The sequence below is a fragment of the Perissodus microlepis genome, chromosome 23 (assembly GCF_051167445.1).
Source record: "Perissodus microlepis isolate ML-2025 ecotype Zambia chromosome 23, ASM5116744v1, whole genome shotgun sequence".
NCBI classification, from domain to species: Eukaryota; Metazoa; Chordata; class Actinopteri; order Cichliformes; family Cichlidae; genus Perissodus; species Perissodus microlepis.
Genome location: NC_140482.1, coordinates 15,281,220 through 15,308,426, shown reverse-complemented (window position 1 = coordinate 15,308,426; position 27,207 = coordinate 15,281,220). Strand labels below are relative to the sequence as shown.

Sequence of the window (27,207 nt, the reverse complement as noted above, 5' to 3'; positions counted from 1 at the left end):
ACTACACTTAAACAAATGTTACTAAACAATGACATGAGTGCTACACATGTACTATAGCCCCTTAAAAACTATAATAATTATACTTAAAATTGTGTCAAGTATTGCGCTACAAAATTCTTAAACATTAAAAATATTTAAAAAAAGAATATATGCAATATACAGTATGATTCCTTTAAAACTGAACACTGCCGAGAGACTGCCTTGGTGGAGGTTTGCGGTTGCTATTTACAATAAGTGGTGGATTCATGGATGTAGTTAGGGAGGACTGGATGCTAGGAATACTGTGAGATGGAGGCAGATGATCCTCTGTGGCAACCTGTAAAGGTAAAAGTCAAAAGAAAAAGAAGAAGCAGAAGCAGAACTCTAATGGGATTAGAGAATTTAAGAACAGTAATGCAAGTGATTGGCTGGGTGACATACTCACAGGTTTGTCAGTGTGATTCCTGGTCCTGGTCCTTTACATGTTAAGCCATCCTTTAGCTAAGGTCAGTTGCGATGACCTTGCGTGTGATCATATGAGAGTGAGTGGTAAATGGACTGGTACTTTCTATTTTCACTCAGCACTCAGACTATTTTCAGAGGGGGCATTCATTCATTCATACAAAGCTTTAGGCTGTACCTTAAGCTCTCTTTACCTATCAGGCAAACTGTCACACTTCGATAGATACATCGGGGCTAATTTGGAGTTCAGTGTCTTGCCCAAGGACGCTTAGACACACAGACCGGAGGAACCAGGAACAAAACCAGTGACCTTCCAATTAGAAGCTGACCTCCTGAGCCACATACGCTCGCCATCGCTTGCCCCTGTGTGTATGTGTGTGAACATATGACACATTTGTAAAGTCCTCTTTAGAATCTGAGGTGTAAAACGTGTAATAGAGGAGCAGGCCATCAGCCCTGTATTGCGTTTCAGGCAAATCTGAAGTGATTAGCTAGTGACGTCACTTAAAAACGGTCCTTTTCTGTCGACTCCGAGGACGCAGTTTGGAAAGTTCTCAGTGAAGCATTGCAAAGCGACACTAAAGTGACAGCACTGGCATCTCATGAATATATATTTAATTAGCTTGTCTGTATGCAGAAAAAAATGGTCGGTCATTATAATTGGCCTTATTAAGCTGATTATTTGACTGGAACCTTTCTGTCTTGATGGATGACCTTATTAATACCTAAAAGAAAGCTGCCACATTCCTTAGAAAGAAAGAAAAAACTCACTCAAGCGACCCATTTACGGTGTCAGCGATGCTCTTCTTCTTCTTCTACCTTTGTAGTGCAATTTTACACCTGATCAACACATCATTAGCAATCTAGGCTGGCATACAGACTGACGAGGTGATGGATTGACACCTTGATTGTACTTATCCGAGCATCAGTTTTAATTAGAAGATTTTTGATTGACACTGTTTGAGAACTTTTTGGCTTTTTTGTGTAATAAAATGGAAAAACTTGGAAAAAAAGGTATGAGTATTATCCCCAATCCCTGAAGCACACTGATGCCACCATGTTGAGAAACAGGTTGCAGCCCGATGAGAAGAGAAAGGATAAAGGAAGGAAATAGAGGAACAGAAATGGTAGGGTGACAGAGATAAGAAAATATAAGGCTAATAGATTAGTCACAGGACTCAGGCGTGCTGAGTGAGTGGGGGATAAAAAAGAAACGAAATAGCAATGAAATGGTCAGAGCTTCTGTATAATTTCCAGTGGAGCATGATTCTGTTTTGAGAAAGGGAATGAGGATAAGGGCATTATCTTGCACCTATGCTTAAAGGCTGGATTCCCCCCCTTATGTTTCCATAAATACAAACACAATATCCAAGAAAATTGGATTTATTCTGTCACAGTGTGAGGCTGCACTTTACTGCACAATCTGGAATAGAAATCGTTTTGGTGATGGAGGATAAGGGAGACAAAGGTCATGAGACAATACCAAGGTTGTACCAGAGCGTGTTTGTCTGAGAGGTACTTTGGGATGGCGGTGGTGTATTTTTATGTGCTGGAGATTTTATGCTCTAAACATTGGGATCTGCATGCCGACCTGCTTTTGTGTGCTTCTCGATGCACTCCGATGTCATTTGGAGAGTCTCTTTCCCCACATTTGCCATCACCTTTGACATCTAGACACTCTGATTGCAAGGTAACAATTGAAAACTCAAATTGGAGCCCTGTTGTTCTACTCCCCTTATTTCTATCATAGCTGGTGATTGCCTTGCCACTTGGGGCTCTGTGCTTTTCCTTCTGGTAACTCATCTGCCCTCTGACACAGCCTCGATTGTCTGTCTGGCTTCATGAGTTTGGTGATTGATTTGTGGAACAAATGGTCCTTTAGGAATAGTACTATTGTTTTCTTACAGTTTCTCAGACTGACATAAGGCAACTTCATACCTTCTTGTTTTGACTTTCTGTCACTTTTCCCTTCACTTTTTTCTTTGGAGTTCTGTATCCAAGAGGGCATCTGGGTTTTCTGGACCAGTTGTTTTGAGAATTTTGGTTAAGAAATACAAAAGAATATAATGTTTTACCAAGGTTACTAGTTCTTTTTGAGGGAGCATTTACGATCCTTTGACTTTTGCAGTATAATTTGCAACTGTGCTGCCCATTTTGATTTACTAATTACAAGATTTATAGCAAATCAGAATCTGTTAGAGATACTTCAGCAGTGGCTGGATCATGAGTTATGAGCAAGCTTCCTCTCTTGTTCGAATTCATTGTTCCCAGTGACAAAGACGTGACAAGTTGCATTTTCTATCACAGAAGTGTAGACCTAATGAATGCAGACACCTCTTTCCTTTTGGGAGCTACACAACCTGAACATGGGAGCTGTTTGACCTGTTATCGACCTTGCCTTAGGCTCTGTCATCATTAAAAGCGTTTGACAAAATGAGTTTGTGTCTTTCATAATCACAAAGACTACCTTCATTAGTATTTAGAGCTCTGATCTAAAATATTTATGGGTCTAATAAATGCAAGTAGCTCAAGAAAGTTAGGGGGGCTAATATAAAATTATGGTAGAAGGAAGTAAAGTAATTCTGTACTTTTAAGAAATATCACTTTGATGAAATTTCATGCCAGTCCTCTTAGGGCTTTCTTTAAAAGCAGTGGCATTCATTTAGCAAGTGCCCCAAGGGCAGCTTGCATATTTTCTCCACTCTGATACAATGTGAGCCACAAAAACCAACATGCAATAAGACTGGAAAACAGCAAAGTTTTTAATGACAGGCAGTATGTGTATGGTGTTTACTGTAATGCTAATGGCCTTGTTAATAAGATCCAGAGGCGAACTGTAGCAACCCATATATATGAACACAAACAGTGTTTTATTCTGCCTAGTGGCCACAGGGAGATAGAGAGCCAGTGGTGGTGAAATGAGCAAAACATGCTATTATGGCCACCTGCTAGATAAGATCATCTTGCCTTTTCGTGCTAATTAGCAGAAGATTTCACATCTGTCTGAAACAATGCATCTGTGCATTTGCATGTCGCCGCATAACACGTACGCATCCGTGACTGCAGAGAGAGAGTGAGTGGTCCGTCACGGCCGCCTCAGCCCAATGCGCAGCAGCTTAAGGATGGGAACCTAAATCGCAAAGCAGCCAGTGAGCAAAAAGCAGAGATACAGAGAAGGTGTGCGGGAGAGTGGTGAGATAATAGGTAGCTGTGGGTTGTGCCTGAGACTGTACACGTGGCCTGAGCCTGTATGTCGGTACGATTGGATATGGTTGGCTGAGTAGAACCGACGCTCTCCTTTTCTCTCCTCTCCTCTGCAGCATGAAAGCAGGCTTGTTATGTAGAGGGACAGATACATAGAGCAGGGGACTGAGGGAGGCAGCATTGGCAGACATACAGGTATGTTTTGACAGACTTCAAAACAACTTCAGATGAATCCATAGGCAAAGTTGGCAACAAGTATTTCACAAGAGCATTGCTATATTATGTGAATTAAAGATCCAGATACTATGAAAGCGTCCTTGCTGCACTGGAGGAAATTAATCTTTGTAATAGCGTTGCATTGTAGCTCTTTTCCAGCATTCAGTGCTCCCAGTAAAAGGTTACTGCTTTGCTTTCAATCAAGTGCTTATTCATTGTCAAGGTCCTACAGCAAAAATGCTTTCACTTTCTTACATAATAAAAGGCTACCAACTGACACTAAGACAGGGGAAACTGACATGGTCACCTGTGCTGCCATAAGATTGCTGCACAGTATGGCATTAAATCTCCACTACTGCTACTCTACTGGAACACAAGCTTTCCAAGAAATATTAATGCATGTGTGTTTTGATGACTGTGGTTGACTGATGTTGTGCACATTGTTGTGGGTTCAGATCTGGTGACTGTCAAGGTAATTCAGCAGGTCATTCAATGTCAATGAGGGTGCCAGGTGTTCTGCTATCTATTCATATTGATATTGATATTGATATACCTTTATTAGTCCCACAAGTGGACTCAAGGCATGCCATGCCAGTAAAGCATAGCCCACAGCATAACAGAGCCACCAGATCCCCATACTGAGCTAGCTTCAATTGTTAATATCTAATCAGCCAATCACATGTCAGCAACTCAGTGCATTCAATCATATGGATATGTTTAAGATGACCTGCTCATGCTCAACCTAAGCATCAGTGAAGAAGAAAGGTGATTTAAGTGATTTTGAATGTGGCATATTTGCTGGTGCCAGACAGTCTGGTCTAAGTATTCTAGAAGTTTTTCCCATATAAACATTTGCAGGGTTTACAGAGAATGTTGGAAAAAAGCAAAAATATCCAGTGAGAAACATTCCCCAGGATAAAAATTATAAAGGCCAACTGCTTCAATGGTAACTTAACCACTTGTTACAATCAAGGTATACAAATGAGCACCTCTGAATGCACAGCACCTTGAACCTTGAAGTCAATGGGCTACAGTAGCAGAAGACTGCACCAGGTCTCACAATTTGCTCTCATCTTAGAACTGGAAACTAAGACTACAGTTCACAGAGGATTATCAACTTGGACAATTAAAAGTTGAAGAAACACCAACTGGTCTGAAAAGTCTTGATTTCTGTTGCGAGATTTGGTAGGATCACAAATTTACATAAACAACGTGAAAGCATGGATCCATCCCCCCTTCAATCAACAGTTCAGGCTGCTAGTGGTGATGTGTTGGTGTGGAGGATATTTTCTTTGCATACTTTGGGTCCTTAATACCAACTGACATCATTTAAATGCAACAGTCTGCCGGAGAACAAAGTAGTTTGGGCAACTGTGGCTCAGGAAGTAAAGCACGCCTATCTACTGGAAGAGTATGCCAAATTATCCTTGAGAAAGATACTGAACCACGTGCATCCTTGTGAGGGTGTGCACAAATGTTAGCCAGACTGCTAGCATGATTGGGTGAATGAGGCTTATAGTAAAACACTCTTTGGGTGCCCAGAGCACAAAAGTGCTATATAATTAGCAGTCCGTGTATTAAACATGACAGTGAAATTACTGTAGACTAAATGGTCTCCATAGTCACCAGACTTTATTCCAGGGGTGTTGAACTCCAGGCCTCAAGGGCTGGTGTCCTGCAGGTTTTAGATATCATCTTGAGCCAACACACCTGAATCAAATGATTAGTTCATTACCAGGCTTCTGGAGAACTTCAAGAAATGTTGAGGAGGTAATTTAGACATTTAAATCAGCTGTGTTGGATCAAGACCACATCTAAAACTTGCAGGGCACCGGCTGTTGAGGCCTGGAGTTTGACACCCCTGCTTTGTTCCATCCAGTAGAGCAACTTTGATCACCTTTGACCTGTCGTGTCAACGTCTCTGTCAAGATATATATTATATATCTTGACAGAGATGTATATATTAAGAACATGGGTATTTGTTTTGTTGTTTTTTTCCTACCCAGGTTGAGGTTCAAATAATAAAAAGTGATAATGCTGTGCAGATTGTATGCACAATGACCTAATGTCACTTAATTTGGGGGGGGCTGTGTTACAATAACCAATAAAAATACAGAAACAGGAGCCGAAAGTACCAAAGTAAGAGCCAGATCATAGTCTTTACTTTCATATACTCACACCATCGCTCAGTCCCGTGTGCCAGTGCTCACCTAGAGACGTTGAAGCTTTAAAAAAAAAAAAAAAAAAAAAAAAAAAATCTGCCTGTTTAGTGTTTTTGACGATGATTTCCTGCTGCAAACACCTTTTTTGTCACCCTTTGTTAACGCCTTTGAAGAAGTGTGTAAGACATGCAGGTTCAGGTGAATACAAAACATTGTACGTAGTATTTTATCTCCTTCCTTCTTTCTCTCTCGCTCTATCCCACTCGTGTGTGTGTCTCTCTCTCGCCGTCTCCGTGGTTCAAGGGAAGAAATCCCTTCAATGTCTTCACAAAATCACACACAATTAAAGCAGAGCATTTTTGCCTCGGGCCCTCGCTGCTCTGTGTGCTTAAAAAAACCTGCGCGCGCACGCACACACACAATGAAGTAAAGGCCCAAACCACATATACACCCCCACGCGTTCTTATATGTACAGCCGCACAAACAAACACACAAAAGCACGTTCTCTGCGGTGCATTTATTTGGCCATGGCTTTAATGGGGCTTCTTCTTTTTTTTTTTTTTTTATTGAGTACAGGATTACAGAATCGCATCCCTCTCTCTCGCTTCCAGCTGATTGGGCACTCTCCACTCTGTCAATCAAAGACTGGATTTATCCTGCTGCTAAATGCAACGGTGCGTTTAGCCCGCTTCAGTCTGCTCTAGATTTAGTCACACCAACTTAGCTGCTGGCAAGTTCCTGCACCCTGTTGTACCGCTTCCAGATGTCGCTGAATCATGTCACAAGGCCAGCTCAGTCAGCTCCTCCTTGGCTGACCTTAATCACTTCCATTGAGAAATCCGGTGATTGAGGCACGAGGCAGCTTCTGTAAAACTTAACATGTGAAATAACTTGCCCTCTCTTGTAATGAATCCTACTTTTCTTGTCTACAGCTCCTTACCTCAACACATTTTTAATATTATGGTCTTCACTACACTTACGTGTTAACCAGGCCTTCCCATGGCATCTCCCTGTGGCTAATTAGTCTAGCATGAGCACCACAAGCACATGGCTAATTTAGCATTTATTTCTCCGTCACCGTTTCTTGCACTGTACTTTACACATGCTGTTTACACGCTCAATTAAACTGTGGACTTCACCACAAAGCTTTGCTAACATGCTAGCAGCATCCCTGTGTTTAGCTGCAGTTGTAAAGCAATCCCTCTGTTTTTCTATTTGCTGTAGATGTGGTTAATATGGACGGGGGCACTCGAAGTGATTCGAGTCACCCACTTAACGGCTGAAGAACACTCACTCGTGTTCTGTATGACCCCTCGCTCTCTCAGACGCTCTCTTGGCTGAATTTTCATCCATTTTCAGTGTCTTTGCTTTGCCATATGATGACAGTTGTCTATGATTCACATGGCACTTGCAGACCTACCTCGCTGACTGACCCTCGGCAAGCACCTGTACTGAAAACCATTTAACCTTCACCCTGTACTCCTAAAGAGCTAGAGCTGTGGGTTTTTAAAAAAAAAAAAAAAAAAAAAAACCCAATTAAAAACAAGAAACAACTGCAAAGCATATACTGTTTTGTTTTTTTGGGGTTTTTTTTTGTTTTATGCTCAAAGGCTTAAAAGTTGTCTTTTCTGAAGTTCCCACATTTGTACTAGCTAGCTAGCTACTTGTAACTCACTCTTTGGAAAATCCCCGAAAGCTTCTTTTCTTTCCAGGACTCGTGGACCTGTGATTATACCACCTGGGAGAAAATGCAACACTAGTCTTTCATTTCACTAATTTTTGGGACTTTAGATCCATTCACCCTTAATGGTGCATCTAGCTTTGCCTTTTGGACTTAAAGGAGCATTTGTGCTGTGTTAGAATGCGGGAGGAAGATTGACAGTGACAGAGCTGCTTCCTGTTACATTTTATGAACATTTGTTGCATTTTTGACCACATGCAATTGTAACCACTGACTCATTTTAAATAGTTTAAGACAGTCAAACTACGAACCAGTTGCTAGTTTCGGCAGGGCTACAATAGAAAGTGAGGCGAATACAGAATGAAATGGCTGGAGACAGGAATTTGAGCAGCACGGTTATTATTTTGCACAAAAATGAAATAAACAAGACACAAATTCCACATTGACAGTAGTAATGATAATAATAACAATAATAAGAATAAGCCGGCAAAACAAAAATAACCCCAAAAATAGTCGTTTTGAGCTCAATATTCAATTGTCTTTTTGTCTTTGGTCATTTGTCAAGTCAAAAATTCTTAGTCTAGTTCTTTTTCTCTTTCATTTGTGGTTTGTGCGTTACCACTTGGGAGTCTCCGTCGAGGAAGAAGACTAAGTTCCTCTGCAAAGTTCAGTCCGGGCTCAGGCTCGCCATCTCCATCCGGAGAGAATCCATCGGAATCCAAAATCTTAATTCCTTCCACACGAACAAGGGAAAAAAAACCTAGCCCGCACAACAATATTAACATTATTGCACACAGCCAGCTCAGTTTCTTCTCTTGTATCACAGCTATAGCTTTAGTTCTTTATCTCTTTTCACATCTCTATCACATTACCACAGTAATACATTACATGCATGCTTTGAATATATCTCTCGTTGTACATGAAATTATTTTAACCACATGTAAAACAACAAATGAATTTCTCGTTCTCTTTTTAACCATGAAATTGTGATTAATTACGGAGCCCCGGAGGGGACATGGGAGAAAAAAAAATTAAGACGGACTTTTGCGAGATCTCGCAAAACAAACTCGGGATCTCGCAAAACTTTTGCGAGCCGGCGTCCGAAGAATGCGGCTAAAACTTTTGCGAGATCCCGAGTTAGTTTTGCGAGATCCCGCAAAAGTCCGTCTTAATTTTTTTTTTCTCCCATGTCCCCTGCGGGGCTCCGTAATTAATAGATATAACCAGCAAGATAATAGATTTTTCCAATCATCCTTCAAGTATGCTAAACAAATTCTACCACAAACAGCATTTCAATCGTTTTTAAACAGCAAATTACCACTCGCGAATTGGTATGAACAGAAGAAACAACTTTTAGCAACAGACTAACACATTATTATTTTTTCAAACACATGGGCTCAACTCACCAAAATGTTAGAAAATTCCGCACCAGCGATCCGTAGCCTGTCTCATCTACTTCCACGTGCGAAAAGATCTAGCTCATGTGAAATGGTGGTCTGGTGTTTCGGAAGACGGAGCTAAAACCACCTTCAACCAATGAAAAAGGCATTTACCCCTTGTGATCCGGCAACAGAAAAATAAAGTTTGCTGGAGGATCACACTTCCTTTTTTCAAAATAAATGTTTCTTTTCAAAATAAAATAATGAAAATACATTTATACAAATAAAGCGAAAACAAGAAAAAAATAACAAAGGCAGTTTTCTCTACCGGGTTACACAATGTCAAATTAATTTACAGTAAATGCCTTAATCACACTGTGTGCAGTGGTTAGCAACGCCACCTCACAGCAGCATGGTCTGGGTTAAAATCCTGGGTTCTCTCTGGTTATTTTAGCATGCTCCTGTAGTCCAAAGACTTACTTGAGTTAGGTTGACTGGCAATTCTAAATTTGCCAAAGGTGTGAAAGTGAGCGTGAATAGTTGTCTCTCTGTGATAGCCTTCTGATAGACTTTTGAACTATCCAGGGTGGACAGTACCTGGACAGCTGGGATAGCCTCCAACCACCCTGTGACTCTGAACTAAATAAGTGGAATTAAATAGATAGAGGGATGGTATCTGATTTACCAAATGAGAACGATTTTCAGTCTGCAACTATCGGTTGTCAGTTTTTGCTATTGCAAAAATGAGATTACCAAGTGACACAGTCATTAAAACCTGTCCTAAATGCTGACAAAATCAAGTCTTTGTACTCCCACAAACTGAATGCAAACATGTGGGCTACTGTGCTATTACAGGTATTTCTCTGTGAGATAATGAGCCGTTACAGTCACACATGAATCCAGGCTGTGACAGCCACGTGCCAAAAGTTAGTGGAGCATTTTCTACTGTACTCAACTTTCCTGAGCTTCATGCTACATTTCAGTGCCAAGCATGGGTGCAGCTGTGTCCAAGAAGAAAATGTTGCATTAGTGTCACATACATGGGTACCTGGGACCATTATCCTCTGCTTGCCAATACCCTCTAAATATCTTTAGGAGGGTATTGGCAAACACTATAAGTGGGAGAGGATAATTTGTTCTTAATTTTTCACAAGAAAGTTATGATTCATTTTTTAAATTTAGGTTGTATTTTTTCAGTAGCCCTCCTGAGTACTATGACCAGCCAGTTGTGTGTATTAATCTAGCAACTCTGAGGCAAACATTGTGCTTTTTCTCACCTTTGTTGCCGAGTTCAGATACCATAACTGATGCTGGAATTAATCATGTCTCATTGTTGTTAGGAAAGCTGGCGAGTCATGTATAGTATTGACCACCTCTGACACATTACAAATGGCAATCAGTGGTTTTGTTTGTTGTCTTATTTTGCTTGTCTCCAAAGCTTCTCAAAGGAGCTAATAATTGGAGCTGATAATTGCTACCAGGCACATAACGTATTGACCCAAGCTCTGTAATAAGCCGGTTGAATGCAGCCGAAAAACATTCCATGCCTGAAAATTGATATAAATAGCATGTCTCTTTGTGTCCCCTCCAGGCGAGACAGTGTTGAGTAAACAAATTCTCCCATCCCATGCTATATTCCAAATCCCGTCAGCATTCTCATTAAAATGTCAATGTATAGCCACCGTGTGGACTCTATGTTGTGCATTCTAGCTCAAAAATGCCAACTGAACACTAATTTTCCCCAGGTTCGACTTAATTATATGATTCACACCTACGATTCCAGAAGCATGTGGAGAAAAAAAAATCAAGCCATTTTTATTTTGCCCACTGAGTTTTATGAGCGACTTATTATGTGATCAATCACATACAGCAAGAACAGACCAGAATCAATTAATAATTGAAAACCGTTAAAGTGCTAGAAGCACTGATTGGAATCTGCCTTAAGTCAAAGGCAGGTGGTGCGGAAGGGCACGGGGTTAAATAGACATGATTAATCAACCTAAGAATAGCATTTGCATCCATTTGAAACAATGCGTGTGTGTGTGTATATGTGTGTGTAGACAGTAGCGGTGTGTGTAGCTATACTCCAGACTAATTACACGTATGTTTGAAGTGTACTGTGCTTTCACATCAGGCAATTAGTGGCCAATTTAAACGTACTCACAGGTGTCACGTGGCTTTTATTTTGAGTGTCTTGTTGATGGATGTTCCCTCTGCCACAATGATGGCACAAAGTGGGCGAATGAACTGCTCAGAGCTGAAAAACATTTTTAAAAATTTGAATTCTAGATGCTGGTGAAGCAACCAAACATGCTCAAACTTTAGCTTCTGTTATTTAGCAGTGGAGTCCAAAGTTAGTTGACGCTAAGCACAAAAACTGTACTTTATACAAATTATAGCTCTGTGTGAAAGCGGTACAGTAATTGTTTCTACTTCAAACTCTGCAAGTGGAATGGACTTTCTATTGAATTCTATTGAATTTTCATTGTGCAACACCAAAAGAAAATAATCCACCCAATACGAATGAGCCCACTAAGTCTCTGAACTTCCACCATTGACTATTTGACATCGTAACAATCGAGCTGCACTGCAGAAACGATCAAATGTATTGAAAGCTGCTCCTCTACCCCCACCATGGAAATGTGGCAGTGCCTCTTTACTGCCATCTATAGGTGGCACCCAGTTATGACAGAGTTCTCCCAGTGATAGCAGCTTGAGTGTGGCGCTGCTGTTGGTTAGAGTCATTCTCCCCGGAGAAGCTGCAGCTAATCATTGCATCATTTCCTCAATTATTGACAGCCGCCCTGTTAAGTTCCCAGTGTTATAGAGAGAATTAACATCCATTAGAGTATTATTCAGCCTTCATCTACGTGCCTGTGTGCGCCTGTGTGTGTTTGTATCTGTGTGGGGTTTGATTTTGATTCTAACTAGACTCGCAGCTCCAAGGGCTGAGAACGAGGAGCTGAGACATGACAGGCTCATCAAAATGTCTCACGATGCCGTGTGACTACTGCTGCGTCGAGAGGCCCTGGCCTAAAATTGACCCTCTCCCCACTGAGTTGCCAATCACCGCTCATCACATTAGACATGTAGACACACTCAGCTCCACGGTGCTGTTGAGCTGCATCTCTGCTCCTGCTTTTTTTTTTTTTTTCCTCCTCCCGTTTTCCTCCTTTGACACTCTCACATACTTCAGGCAGGCTCTTATTCAGATACCTGCCTTTCACTGCAGCCTTTAAAAACTTTCACTGGATCGGCTATTGTGTGGCATTATAGTGCCACTTACAATGGACCAGCACAGACAAATGGCCTCTGATTGTACTTTGCCTCTGTCACTGCCACCCGCTGCAAGTTTTTACTGTCTTCCAGGCAGCATATTGCCCGCACTCCCCCCCGCACAATAGTCTGGTGTATCTTAGCGAGGGTGTAAAAAGCCTTGCATGACAAGTTTTGCGAGCAAAGAAAACACCGGCATTATTGAGTTATTTGCCGATTTCTGCTCGTTTTGAGCTTTTAAAATCCCGCATTGCACTGTTGTTCAATTCATATACCATTGTAGAGAGAGATAACAGCAAATAGCATTACCTCAGGCTGAAAGGAATCCCGTTCATTGTGAGGCTGACTGACAAGCTTGTCACAAACAGCCATGTGCCTAATAGAAGGTATCAAGCCAATCTGTCTCTGAGCTTTGTGCGGCGGAATAGGCGTCTGTTGTTCTGTTGAACGGAAACTTTGAAAAGCAGTTAAAGTTGAATAAGAATATATAAACTGTTCTTTTCAGCTCTGACAATGCCTCTTATACAAGAACGAGCCAAAAACATGTCTGAGGAGCGCTTTTTTTATACGGCAAGGGTTCATGCACGTAAGCCCGACACACAAGTGATGCAAACAGATAATGCAACAGAATCTCTTAAAAAGGGACAGAAACAGCCCACTTTGCTGTGGAAGGTGACGCGTTTTGGGAGCAATTTTCTATTATTATGTCTATCCAGTCAACAAATGTGAAACTTCTTTGTGTTTTGTAGTCTCACTTGCAATAACTAATCCATTATCCGCTCTTCCTCTGTCTCTCTTTTGTTCTCTTACAGCTGCCCTGCAAGTGTCTATATCCTTGAACAAAGTGGAGTTAAGTGTCGGAGAGTCCAAGTTCTTCATCTGCACAGGTACACAAATGGCATGACACCCACCCCACCTGCACGAGCTATTCTTTTTAAACTTCTCTATACTCTTCCTTTGAGACTTTTTTCCCCCTCCTTTGGCTCTTTGCGATGTCATGAGTGCAGAATGAGAGCCAATCAGAAGAAAGGTTGGCTTTAAAAGAAAACACGATCTGATATCCGTGTGTTTGTGTTGATCCTTTGTTCCTGTCACTTTGATCATAAGTGGGCCAGACCGGTCAAACACCCCTTTTTGTTTGTGCAATGTTTAACTACACATTTAAGCCAGTTTAACATAAGACAAAGAAGTGCAGTTCCAACAGTAAACCTCAGTCATATATAAATGCTGCTACAGTAAACAAAAGAAATGTGTCAGCACAACTTTTTGGGCTTAAACTGTAATAAACCAGACCACTTGAGGCCAACGCCTCAAGGGACAAGGGGCTGTACTGAAACCTGCTTTTGCTGATGGTTTTATTACAACATGAGGACCTCAGTCTGTTATGGCATTATTGTGATGATGTAGGGTGTCATATTGAAAAAACAAAACATGTATTGTACAGCTCTCTCTATTCATATGATATATTACGTGATATGATTTGTTGAGAATATTTTTTAGGGTCAACTTTTACCTTGTGTGGTGAACCCTTGTGAAGGTCAAGCTCAAATGCTTAGCCAAACTCATGTGCCCGAAGGTCTATTGATCCATAACAAACTGGTAGCAAAAATTGATTTTGACCTTGACTTGATTTTCACCAAAATTAAATGAGCTTGAGCTGTTATTGATGTCGACCATCAAAGAAACATCGAATATGATATCTTGAAAACTGTGAACACTAGACTGTTAACATACAGACTTTTTTATAGTCAATAGTGAAAAATCAGGAACTACTATTGTAGTATGAAAAGCTGTTGGGGAGTTCTTTATCAGCAGAAAGCGCTGTAAAGGTTATTAAAATACATTTAACAGTCCACAAAGTTAAGCCCGTCTTCACATTTTCTAAAGTCATCCTGTGAGGCCGGACTGGAGTCTTTGCCAAGCTGATTCTAGGCCCCGGGCCTTATGTTTGACACTCCTTTCCTACGTCATAACAAAGCTGGTTTAGGATCAACATTGCACTGGACCAATCACATTGTCTGAGCTTTCAGTTAGCATTAGCCAAGAAGTTAGCTAAAGCTTCACTAGCAAACCATCCTGGGTGATCTAAATTTGGCTAACAGCAAACCTAACTTGATAACATATTTATTATACTGTATGAATTAACAAAGAATTTAAATGCTTACCAAATTCCTCATTTTTTTCCCTCAACACTCCAAAGCAACAATGTGATTGGTCAGTAGCAATGCTGATCCTAGACCGATGTTATTATGATCATTCAGGAACAATACCAACATGAGGATATCATATACACCTTAAAAGGAGAAGAGATAAAATGGCTTTCACTTCACTACAGCCCAGTATCAGATAAACAAGCATCATTTTGATTTGATGATGGTGCAAAAGTCAAAAAAGTAAAAGGAGGACGTTGAAAATGACCATAAAGGATCTCTTTTTAATATTATGCATATGTATTGTATCTGTGACTGTTTGGAGGCAACGGGGGGAGTCTTATATCATCGCTCATGAATGTCTGTTTGTGTGACAGATAACATAAAACAATCCATAACCTCCATATGGTGAGGGACTCTTTGACCCCACTGTGACTCGATCCACACGGGGGCGGGGGGGATGCTCCTGGCTTACTATTCCTCCTTCTCATTGTCCTCTCTGAACGTTATATCAGCATAGCAGAAAACCCGATGGTGGGAGCCAGTGGCTCAGTGGGGTGGCGGCACACTCTGGCAGCCCAGGCCGTCCCCTGCTGACTGCCTCTTCTGTCCTGCCAACACACTCAGTGTGGAGCTAACAGCAAAGGGACTAGATACACGTACTGGGAGGAGCATCCAGGGGGCATCGAAGTCTAATACGAGCTTCGGTGGGACAGAAAAAAAACAGAAAAATAACCGAGGCAAATGGAATCAAACTGGCAGAGATTGAAAAGTTGGAGCTTTCACTGTGGAGAGCTCAGAAGTGAGAAGAATGGAAAAGGCTTTGAAAAAGAATTGTAGATGTAGGTGGGAGATAAGTTGCCACCATCCGCTGTCAAAGTGCACGGGAGGAGGTGTTTGTGTCACACGCTGCTTTCTTTTGGCCTTTTTCACCACAGGCGGCCACGTCGAGCCTGAGTTTTACCATATTCACATGCATTTCTGCCAACTGAGAAACAGTGAGAGACAAGAAAAAGAGAAAACTCAGTGAAACTGAGACCCACCCGCAAACAAGTAAAGTGACTTTTTTTTACCTTTCAGTCGCCACAGGCCGAATGAATTAGGCCTACGTCAATATCGATAAAAGGAAGGATCAGAAAGGGCAGAGAGGCAATTGTGTCGTATGCTGATTCACGGATTGGAGAGCAGCAATGAGTACGTTTCTCTTTAAAAAGACAAAAAGAATGTGAGTTGAAGTGATTTGTGTATTTGATGCCTGTCTTTCTTGTTCTGAAAAGTTTGCCATGAAGAACAAGCCAGAGGGTTACCGATAGACACATTCTTTATATCAAAAGATCACAACCTCTCTTTTTTCTTAAAGACATTAAAGCAAAGATCAAAATAAGGTCAACTATGAGTCAACGTGGTAGCCTGAAGGAAGAATCCTTTTATCATATTGGCTGAATGTCAGTGCTTTTGCATTATTCATGTCTGATCTCAAATCTTTCTTTTAAATAATTTCAGCTGAAACTTTATCAATTTCAGTCATTTCAAAACGCCTCAGAAATGGCTTTTTAAGCCTTTCCACACTGATACATGGCATGGCTTTGTTTCTTAGCGGTTTCTTTAGATCGTGATTTGTGGTTGGTGTGGCAGCGGAGAATAGTAGGGACAGGGTGAGAAGGAGGCAGATGATGATCTACTGTGCTGACAGTGGGGAAGGGAGCAGCCTATAGAAGAAGATTTCCAACTCTCCAAACAAATTTCAAGTAAAAATGAAAAAGAAAACTCAGCTGCTCTGCTACGCGTGGCTGTGTAGGTGTGCATCAATTACATTTGATTGACATGGACCAACTCCATGTTGGTCCATTAAACAGCTGTTAATGCAAAACACAAACTGCACAACTTTCCCAGTCGAAGGAAATGCAGTCAGCTCGGTGGGATCCAACATGAGCACATAATTTTTGAGAGTTCTCTTCTTACTTTTGTATTAGGAAAGTCACTTTAATTACTTTGGAATAAGATGTTATGCACTTTGACGCACCAGCTAGTGCTTAGAAACATGAAACCCAGTCTACTGTCTACAGTCATGAGCTGTGTCCCAATTCCTAGGCCACATCCTTCGAAGGACCCGGCCTTTGTGGTCTACGTGGGCCGGGTCCTTCGAAGACCGAGGAGGCCGGAAGGCTTTGAAATGAGACGGTCTAGCCTTCAGATTTGCATCACCAGCTCAGCCAAACCGATTTACTCAGGAACAAATAAAACAATGAAAAAGTCAAACATTAACATTTTTTAGTTATCTAGCCGACTTATATATCATGTTAAACCTGAGTAGCGAAAGACCTGGGGTCTGAAAACGATGTGCTGGGAGTCCAGTGTTCTCGCCGGCTCTAGTGAGCCTCGACCTCCCAGTCAGCTATCGAGCTGGTGGGTAACAGACGTCTCCGAAAACGTCAGAGCACTTTTGCAAATATGTGATGTCTTGATGAATCGAGCAGATATTTGAAGTTTACACAGCTACATTCTCGCCTGAAAATATGCTAAAAGTTTATTTTGTGACCCAGAAAGAGTAATATTAAAACTAGGTAGCTGCTGCCATTGTTGGAAACTGGAATTGGCTGGCCGTGCTATGAATTCTGGGATAGGTTGGGCCACGAAGGATACACCGGACCCATCCTTCTTTGTCTGACGCATTTGGAGCAGCCTTCGTTGCCTGGCTGTAACATAATCGGCCTTCAAATGCGCCTTCTGAAGTCTGATCCCACCACATTCCCACATACCCGATAAAGCTCATCAGCTAAGTCTTGGATAACTTGTTGACAGAGTCAAAAGATCTGGAGCAAACCTGACTCAAGTTTGCTCCATACCTATTTAGCTACTTTTTAGATAATTGTGGTTTTAGGCACTCCTTCAGGGAAACTGTGAAACTGTACATGCAGTGTCTGTGTGTGTTTGTTATGGCATAGCGGTGACAGAGTTCAAGGAAAACCTCGGCACTGCCTTGAGAACTTTCTTTGTCCCCACCACATTTGCCCAAGTTCCCACTGAGGCAGAGACCTGCTGGTCTTTGAAGGGTCACGGGGGCGATCTTGAAACAGTGAAACAGTAAAACACCATAAAGCCTCTTTCAGATGCATTGCTACTCTGGCACTGCTGTGCTCTGAAACCCATTATTCCCTATGGTCTGTGGCACACATGAATGCTTTTTTACTGCATAGAGCAAAACGAAGTGGAGTCCAAGTGTGCCGTCTGGGGAGCACTCACAACTGCTGTACATTTGCACAGCTAAAAAATGAAGAATTACAGGACGCAGGTGCAGATTGTACACATATATCACAAGTGGCTAGTGTGACAAAAACGTTTGGCCATGCATCCAACCTTGTAGTAAATCTTGTGCATATCACTTTATATGTGAAGGAGCCATTTATGGTACACCTAAAGAACAGTTTGTTTGTTCCATCAGGTTTGGCATTCGAAACTAAAGATCCAACATATTTGCAAGATCAAATATGAAGACCCTGCTGTGCTGATCCTTTGTTAACCCTTTAAGACCTACCATAGAACCAAGTCTGCCAGAGCTTATATTATATTTTTACATGCTGTAGTGCCATTTTTGGGAGCATTTCAATTTGATATACATCAATACAACCATTATAGCCCAAATTTTAATAATATGTCTGCATTAAGTGCATAGTAATTACATAAATTGCAAAAAAGTGCAATAAACTACAAAAAACTTGAAAATCTTTTTAGTTTTTTTAATATATATTTCTAGTTAGAGAAATTTAAGATGCTTGTCCCTCAAAACTGTAAATACAAAAAAGTTGCACAAAATAGTTTCCCACCACAGGAAATTTATTTTAAGTGTCTTGATAGTTTTATTTTTGAAATACACCAATTTTTATGTACTGCAGGAAAAACGAAAAATAAATATTATAATGTAAATTTGCAAAAAAACAGCATGTGCATCAAAATAAACCATTTCCAGCAGTGCAATATGAGTCCTAAGCATCCCAGAAACGACACAGAAAGTCATAAAGTCAAACATAACTTTTAAAAACACCAGTATAGGCTCATAAGGCCCTGATGGTAAAACAAAACTACATTTCCCCAAAATGACGTCACTTCCGGTTTCGGCCAGGTCATGGCAGACATGCGATAGTTCGTGCTGAAGTGTTACAAACAGCTGATCGGGTCGGCAAAGCGTGTTTCTGGAATATTATGTTTTTGTTGCTGCAAGTGCATTTTATGCAGTTTTTGCAAAGCTTTATGTGGAAGGAAACTGTGACCTAGGGCAGGCTGATGGCATAAGATGTAAGTACAACTCCTCCGGTTTCATATGCAAAAAACCTTATTGCGCTAGCTTACCTGGTTGCAGTGCTACCGGGATTTAAAAATAGTTACGCAAAAAGGAGCGTGCCCGTTCCCACCGGCTTTAAAGGGTTAACAAGGGAGCGGCTGACAGAAGCTATTGTAGATGTGAGGATTTTTATGCTATAGCAATGAGGACAGTGTTCAACAGCTGTAAGATTTATACATCACTCAATAATAAATCCCAACATTTCTTTAATTATATTTAAAGCAGTATGACCAATATGTTTTCATGTCTTACGTAAAACAGGCTATGATTTTGTGCGATAGTTGAGGGTTTTCTCCAAAATGAGTGTTGGAATGCACTCTCCCTGCTCTATGAAATATTCACAAAGGGTTAACCATCCATTTATCAATGCTCAAAGTCCAGTTTAGACACTTATTGTGAGGATATTTATGGCCCAGGTTAAAGTTGACTAGGATTATACTTTGAAGGGATGAAGTACGAATAATATGCAAGGGTTTAAGTTATTAGGAAAGAGCAATGACTTAAACAAGACACCTTTAAGGAGGCTGCTGGTCCCGTTTTAAATAATAATTTTATAATAAAGACTTTCTATAAAATTAATGAATATATATCAGATACATTTCCCACTTGTCCTGCAGGTGGTCTGTTTATCGTTCAAGCTCGGGTCCTCTACCAGAGGCCCGGGAGCTTGACATCAGGAACAGAAATGTTCCTGATGTCGTTTCTGTGATCTGCTGGAAACACTCCGCCAGTTTGGAGACTCCTGTTGCCTTCACCCTTCACATCTTCTTTAGCTCCTCTATCCTGTCTTCAGCTGCTGCTACAAAGGTCAAGAATGACTAGATCTGTGAACTTTGACCTTCGTAGTATTTCTATTACAGCTAATTATCACATAGATCATTAATCCACTGGCATTTTCACCAAACTCTTCTAAAATATAGACCATTGACTTGAGAGTAAATGAAGTCCTATCTATTCAGTGACCTTTGCTTTAAAAAGAGAATATGAGAGGCAGAATTAGCTCTTATTAATACACAAAAGAATAAACTAAGCACATTTTCTTTCATTAAACTTACTCCATAAAGATGACTTTCAGTGGAGTTTTTATTTGAGACCATGAGATGACGGGAGACAGCGAAGACCTGAAGATCTCACAGGTCAGGAAAAGCAAAACAAAATATGAATGACTAAATGGATAAACTGAGAGATATGAATGATTCTTGTAGAAATAGTTTGGGCTAAAATAAATCCTTTCACAACATTATCCATATTTTGGAAAGCCATTCTGGCAATGTGTGTGTGGATGAAAATGGCATTGCTGGCTACGGTAGATGCTTGTGTCTGTCGTGCTTTGTACACTGTGCTATACATGGGTGCAAATATTCATCCCAGGTACAAATAGTATTGTTGGCAACTGACAGTGCTAATTGCATGTACCTTTAAAAACAAAAACAACACCCACCAAAAACTCCCTCATTTAATTATTCCTCATGCACAGTTTGCTACTTTAATGGGCTGTTTTTTTGCTAATGCAGTCCCGGACCCGTGAAAACAGGAAGCGTGAGTTTTTTTGCTGAACTGGAGAAAACTGGCAAGACAATAAGGTGAGAAAGCCAAGGATTATTACCAAATGGGAAGATTGGTTTGGATGGTAATTATACATTTTGAGGAAATGGTTTGGAAAAAATGCATGCTACATTAAAAAACATTACTAACACAGTATCTACAAACCATAATTAAACTTTCCTTTTAAAATATTCAGAATAGTTTATTTTATCTCTTTAAAAGTAAAATATTTTGTGTCCAGTACTTGTGTGGCCACTGTTTACTTTACCAGGGACATGATGCAGAAACTGCAAACTGAAATGACTCCCAGTGTCAGTATTGGGTTCACAGCATAAAGCTGAGTTCATGCCATTAAATAGAAAAATTCAGCCCCTTTATTCATTTCAATGAGGCTCTGAGGGAGAGTTGCAAAGGAGCCCACTGCAAAACGTTGGACCTTTTATCAAGAAATAGGTGAACCTCAGTCTTTGAAGAAGTGCCACTGACTAGTCAAGTGCATTAACCTGGTTGATTATGTATTTCTGCTATTTATTTAGTAGCTATGGCAGCAGAAGATAAAATGCTAACCTCCCATGGACCTGCTGTGCAAACTTCAAACGTCATAGATGATCTTTCATCATCTCACTGGTCTCTGAAACTGTTTGCATTGCCATGAAGTCAAATACCACCATTTTTGCCAGTGCTCACAGGTACACACCAGGCGGCGTATGGCATTGGTAGCTCAAATCATATATTTTTGCTAGACTTTACACTACAACAGCCATCTTTAAACACTGCATAGTGTTTATTCACAATATGACCAGTAGTTGCAGTAAGTAGTGTACCTCCAGTCAATCAATAAACATTAACAGCCTTCATAACATACCTTCATGATTTATTGCCTTCTTACAGTACTGTGCAGAAGTCTTGAGTCACCCTTGATTTGTTTATATCTTGATTCGAAGGAGCCATTTTTTTTTAAAGTGGTATTGAGCAATAGTTCTTCAGGTTTTTTGGAAGTCATTGACAACTTTCCTTTGGACGTTGGTTCTTTACTCCTTACTTATTTTGAGGCCAGTTTGTTAAGTCGCTTAACAAACTGGCCTATGAGTCATTTAAGCATACAAAAACTAACTCAAGGAATGAAACAGTGTTGTGTCTACACATAACAGACAACTTGGAAAGAACTAGTTTTGTATCTAGCAGCCTGTCACTAAAACAGATAATTTATTCCAGTTTCTTGAGTTGACTTTATTTGAATGTATTCAAAATGCCAACGCTAACACAGTTTGACAGGCCCTTAAATATATCTTTTATTTGCATTTGCTGGTGCAAATATTTCCTGCACCAGCAAAGAGCTATTAGACGAAAACTTGCTGTGTCTCAGAGTGTTGTGTAATGTGTCCTTTTAAAAGTCCAGGACAAAAGAGAAGTGCCAGGCCTAAACAAAATAAACTATCTACGGCAGATGAAAAGTATCTATTTTTTTTCGCACGACAATGATCCCAAACACACTGCCAATGCAGTAAAAGCATACCTGTATAGAAAAAACACAAAGTGGAACACCATCAGTCATGGATTGGCCTCCCCAGAGCCCGGACCTCAACATTATTGAAGCAGTGTGGGATCATGTTGACAGAGAACAGAACAAAAGGCAGCTTTGATTGCCCTTCAAGAAGCCTGGAGAACTATTCCTGAAGACTGCTTAAAGAGTAGTTATACACTTTATTTCCATGTAGTTTTGTCAGGTTTCAATAGATTGCTTCACAGATTTCTCATTTTTCAAGCAAAAGATATGAGAGGTGCCTGAAAATGTCAATTTGTGGAGGTATAGCATTAACGACACAGAGCTCTCAGTTCTCACTCCTTCTTTATTCTTCTCCAACATCAACTGAGCATATCGCGCCACAAAACACAGGAGCACACTTCCTATACACTGGGTGTGAGTGGAGCCCTCTAGTGGTCCACCACACATGCCCCCCCCGAACACCCAGCAGAACTAGTCCAGGACCCGGGGCTTAAGCAAACGGCCGGAACGGCTGAACCGGGGGGGTGGGGAACTGACAGAGGGCAACCCAGCCCGGGAGCGAGGCTGGCACTGGCGGTCAGAAAAAGCTGCAGACGACCCGGACTCCGTTGATTTTGGGTCGCCCCTGGGGGAAAAAACAGAATCCATCAGCCCGGTGGCAGGTGGGCGGCCGCGGCGAGGGGCCTGGGCCGGGACCACCTGATCCTCCTGCATAACATGTGCAGGCTTAAGTCTGTCAACAGAGACAACCTCCTGCCGACCGCCAAAGTCCAAAATGAAATGTTTGTCGCCCGGTTTAAGAACCCTGTATGGCCCGTCATATGGTGGACGCAGCGGAGTTCTATGGGCATCGTGCCTGACGAAAACGAAACGAGCAGAGTCCAACGAACTCGGAACAAAAGTGTCAGGCAGGCAGTGGTGCACAGGACCAGGAATAGGAAACGAGTCTCTTGGGGGGCGAAAAGGCAACAAAGAGGTATCGAAACATGGGGGAGGGCTCTCAGGTAAGAATTCCCCGGGGACCCGGAGAGGCTGGCCGAGGACCAGTTCAGCCGGGGAAACCCCGAGGTCTTCTTTAACCGCGCTACGCAATCCCAGCAAAACCCACGGCAGACGGTCGACCCAGTCACCACCTGTTAAGGAAGCCCGGAGCGCGGCCTTAAGTGACCGGTGAAACCGTTCGCACATCCCATTAGCTTGCGGGTGGTATGCTGTGGTGCGGTGGACCTTGACCCCCAGGCCGTCAGCCATAGCAGACCAAAGCTCAGAAACAAACTGGGGGCCCCTGTCTGAGGTAATGTCAGCCGGGGGACCGAAACGTGAAACCCACGTTGACAAAAATGCCCTGGCCACCGTCACCGCTGTCGTGGACGCCAGGGGTACCGCCTCCGGCCATCTGGTCGTGCGGTCCACCACAGTCAAAAGGTGCGTGAAACCCTGTGACTGCGGCAAGGGACCAACCAGGTCCACATGAACGTGATCGAAACGCCTACCCGGGACACGGAAAGGTTCAAGGGGTGCCTGTGTGTGCCGGTGGATTTTCGAGCGTTGGCATGGGATACAAACCGCCGCCCATTCTTTCACCGCCTTGCGAATGCCCGGCCAAACAAACCTGGCGCTGACCAGCTTGACCGAGGCCCGGACGCCGGGATGAGAGAGGGCATGTACCGAGTCAAAAACACGACGACGCCACGAAAGGGGAACCACCGGGCGGGGGCGGCCGGTGGAAACGTCGCAAAGAAGGTGCGGACCGCCGTCCCACACCGGGGTGTCCTCCAGCACGAGGCCCGTTTTTGTTGACCGAAGGGCAAGGACATCCGGGTCAGCACGTTGCTCGGCAGCCATGGCAGCGTAGTCGACGCCGACATACACCGGAGAAACCAACACACGTGAGAGACAGTCAGCGACGTGATTGGACTTACCAGCCACATGCTGAATGTCTGTGGTAAACTCGGAAACGGCCGCCAACTGGCGCTGCTGGCGTGCGCTCCATGGGTCAGAGACCTTGGACATCGCAAACGTCAAAGGTTTGGAGCACACTTCCTATACACTGGGTGTGAGTGGAGCCCTCTAGTGGTCCACCACAAATTAAACATTTTGTCTCATTAATGTCCATTCAGGAAGCTGTATTTTTCTTAAAACTTGGGAAATTATTGCCTGTTATTTGAAGACACTAGCACAATCATGTCAGCAAGACTTTCCAAACAAATTTAAGCGTCATTAAAAACAATTATGACTTTATTAGTATTCAATATTGTAACCAGTTTGGGGTTTTTTTTACAGTTGGAGAAAACAAACAGCAACAACGACACCTACTGCAGAGCTCTTTTCTTCTTATTTGAAAATAACCTGGGCTCGTGGTGTGACAAATAAGGAGGTGGATAAATGGGTGTTTAGGTGTGTGGTTAACCTCCCATGTGACTGAAGTGGCAGAGAGCCAGAACAAGTGTTGGCTGCTGCAGAAGACAGGAGACAGCTACAAAAGCAACCTCGGTAGCCAGCCGAGATCCAGCAGCTAATGTGTTTCTCTGTGTTTTCTTCAGATAACCAAAGCAGGGAGGGCCACATCCCTCGTCCCAGTAGACCTGCATTTTCCCAGTGGCTAGACATTACAGAGTAGACAGAGATAGATATATAACCAATCATTTTGATACTAAGCGGCACACATAAACACGCTGACCGGTGAGATTCTTTCCCTGGTCAGCCTTTTACTCTGCTGCTATCTACTTCCCTGGAGACCTAAATCAATTTCTACCAAGACCCCAATGCCAGGTGCTGTGGGAATCTGAGAGTGTTTAGGCTTGTGGTCAGCTAATTTTGGCACCAAGAGGCCTGCTTAATCAATAATCTACCCTGTGCAGGAGCTGAGGAGATTGCTTCGGTATTTCTTTCAGCTGCTCTCTCACTGCCAACGAGGACACGAAGCTTTTCCGCTTGGCCCGGTTCCATCTGAAGGGTCACTTCTTTGTGATTTTCAGGATTAAGCTGTCATTCAATCACAGTGCCGCAGTAGACGTTTCGTGTAGAAAAAGTGATCATTGTCTTACCGCACAACATTTAGAAGAGACGGTCATTGTCTTCCAGCAGAAATCAGTAATAACACCAGAGATTATGCAGATTTTCAGAGCTGTTCAACAGAAAATTTCCACAAGCTATTCATGCAGTTGTAAAGACGCACAGAGGGGAGGCAGGGCTGAGCGTGGAAAACAGGGCATCACGCTCTGCACTCCTGTCCTCTCAGATCATCTGTGAAGCAAATGGCCTGTCACCACACTAGCTGCATCAGTGTGAGCATATTTAACTGTCAACAGACTGTAAAATGGAAAGTGCTGATAACGTTGGGATTCTAACAGGTATAAAGAGACGGCCGCGGGGATGCTAGAAGCTTATCTGCTCCCCACAAGCCTTCGGTCGGAAAGCCCGGGACGCTCGGTGCTGTAATGTGATTTGAGCAACACTCGTGTTTGATTGCCTCATCAGATTTGTTGGCTTTGAAACTAATGAGCAGCACACGCCAAGCATGCAACGCTGATGGTTGTTGGAAACATGTGATGATGATCGGAGTTGGGGTATGTAAGCTGGAGCCGGCGTTTTGGAAGCATGGACATCAAGAAGGAACTTTGTTATCATGTACCTTCTTGTGTTTGTGAGCCATTAAAATAGATTTTTATCTAAGCTCTATGCTCTTTTTATAATCCGCATATTTCCCTAGCAAAAAATCCAGTCATACCTGAAGCCATCCCCTCACAGTTACTCCTGCCTGTTGTGAGCTGAGCCATTGCAGGCCTCTGATGCAGGCTGCTGTGCACCTGAATGATAAAAGCTTTACTCAAGGGCATCTTACAGACAGTAGCAGAGAGGGGGGGAAAGGGAATTCTGACTGCCTGCTTTCTACTCCCTCTTTCTAAGGGGTCATACTGCCGTTTTTCTATTATGATATGATATAACAGTGTCTGCCATTTCTATTCTTCCTCTATCTTTTGTTTCCTAACTGGACAAGCCTCTGTCTGTATCCTCTCTTGTTCCAGTCTCTGGCTGATTGATGGGCCAAGTAATGGCCCTCCACACTGACACTTTTATTTGCAGAATTTACAGGCAAGCAGCACCTGCTGCGGGCAGATGGTTCTATCATCTCCTACAGTAGCCAGATGAGTTCATGTTTCACAAGGTACATATGGGCGCCATTTTAATCAGAATTCAGGTTAGCTTTTCAGCGGGCCTACTGCTTGCACCCATGTTTAAGAATCTATCCGTGTTTGCAATCGCAGGAGTGCTGTGCATAAACATAGGAACAAGAGTGGAATTTATGGACTGCATATGTCCCAGTTCCTGTACAGAGTTATTAGCCATGTAAATCCAAGATTATGACATAATCATGTAATTTCAGCCCGTCTGTTCGCTAAACTAGTTCCAGCAACGACAGTGGATGGTCCTCAGCTCTGCAGAGCAAACCAAACGGTAGCAAGAAAGTACTCACATGTAATATCTAATGAAATAAAGGGTATTCAATTGGGATTTTGCCCCCCTGCGTCATTTTTACTATATGAAACCTAACACTTGTTCTTTAATGATTTCAAAAAGTAATGTTCATTTTTCCTCATGTTTGCTCATTGCATCATGTTTTTTCACAAGTTTTCTTGTGCTATATTTGTGGATGTTTCACTACATCCAAACAGGATGAAACCGTCACAGATTCTGTGGAAAAAAAGGTGTACTTTGCTTATTTTAGCATAAAAATGGCGACCAAGACAAGTCATGGGCACTTTCAGTTTGCCAGGTTGTGTCGAAAACCGAGTGTGGACTATGGGAAGACAAAGAGCTTTGGGTTTTGGTGGTATGGATGGAGCCACAGAATCACTGTGATACTTTGGTTAAATCAGTATTTCTGGATACAGGTCAAAAACCAAATCATCTGTCAACTAAATTCAATTTTACTTATGTAGAATAAAATCACATTAGTAGTTGCCTCAAGGCACTGTATATCGTAAGGTAAAGATGCTACAACAATACAAAGAAAACCCCAACAATCAAACTACCCTCTATTAGTTAGCACTTGGCGACAGTGGGAAGGAAAAAATGCCTTTTAACAGGAAGAAACCTATGGCAGAGCCAGGCTCAGGGAGGGGCCATACATCTCCTGTGACAGGTTGGGGGTGACGACAGTTACTTAGTTACGCTAACCTGCCATCACAATGAGACCTGTATCACATTTAGATGATGAAAACCAATAGAAATACCAACAGAAATATTTCTGTTGGCTTATTTGATGAGAGAGAAGCGTCTTATTATATTTTGTCTCCAGATGCA

The 27,207-nt window shown here is 42.1% G+C and overlaps 1 protein-coding gene across 2 annotated transcripts in view; it reads left to right on the top strand.

The window, feature by feature from the left end:
- The window catches only part of ncam2a (neural cell adhesion molecule 2a), a 411,246-nt gene that overhangs the window by 254,905 nt on the left and 129,134 nt on the right, over positions 1-27,207 (top strand). For both annotated transcript variants that reach the window (XM_084921573.1, XM_084921572.1), the window contains exon 2: positions 13,172-13,246. In XM_084921573.1, the coding sequence (XP_084777699.1) occupies positions 13,172-13,246 (75 nt within the window). The remainder of the gene's footprint in view (positions 1-13,171; positions 13,247-27,207) is intronic.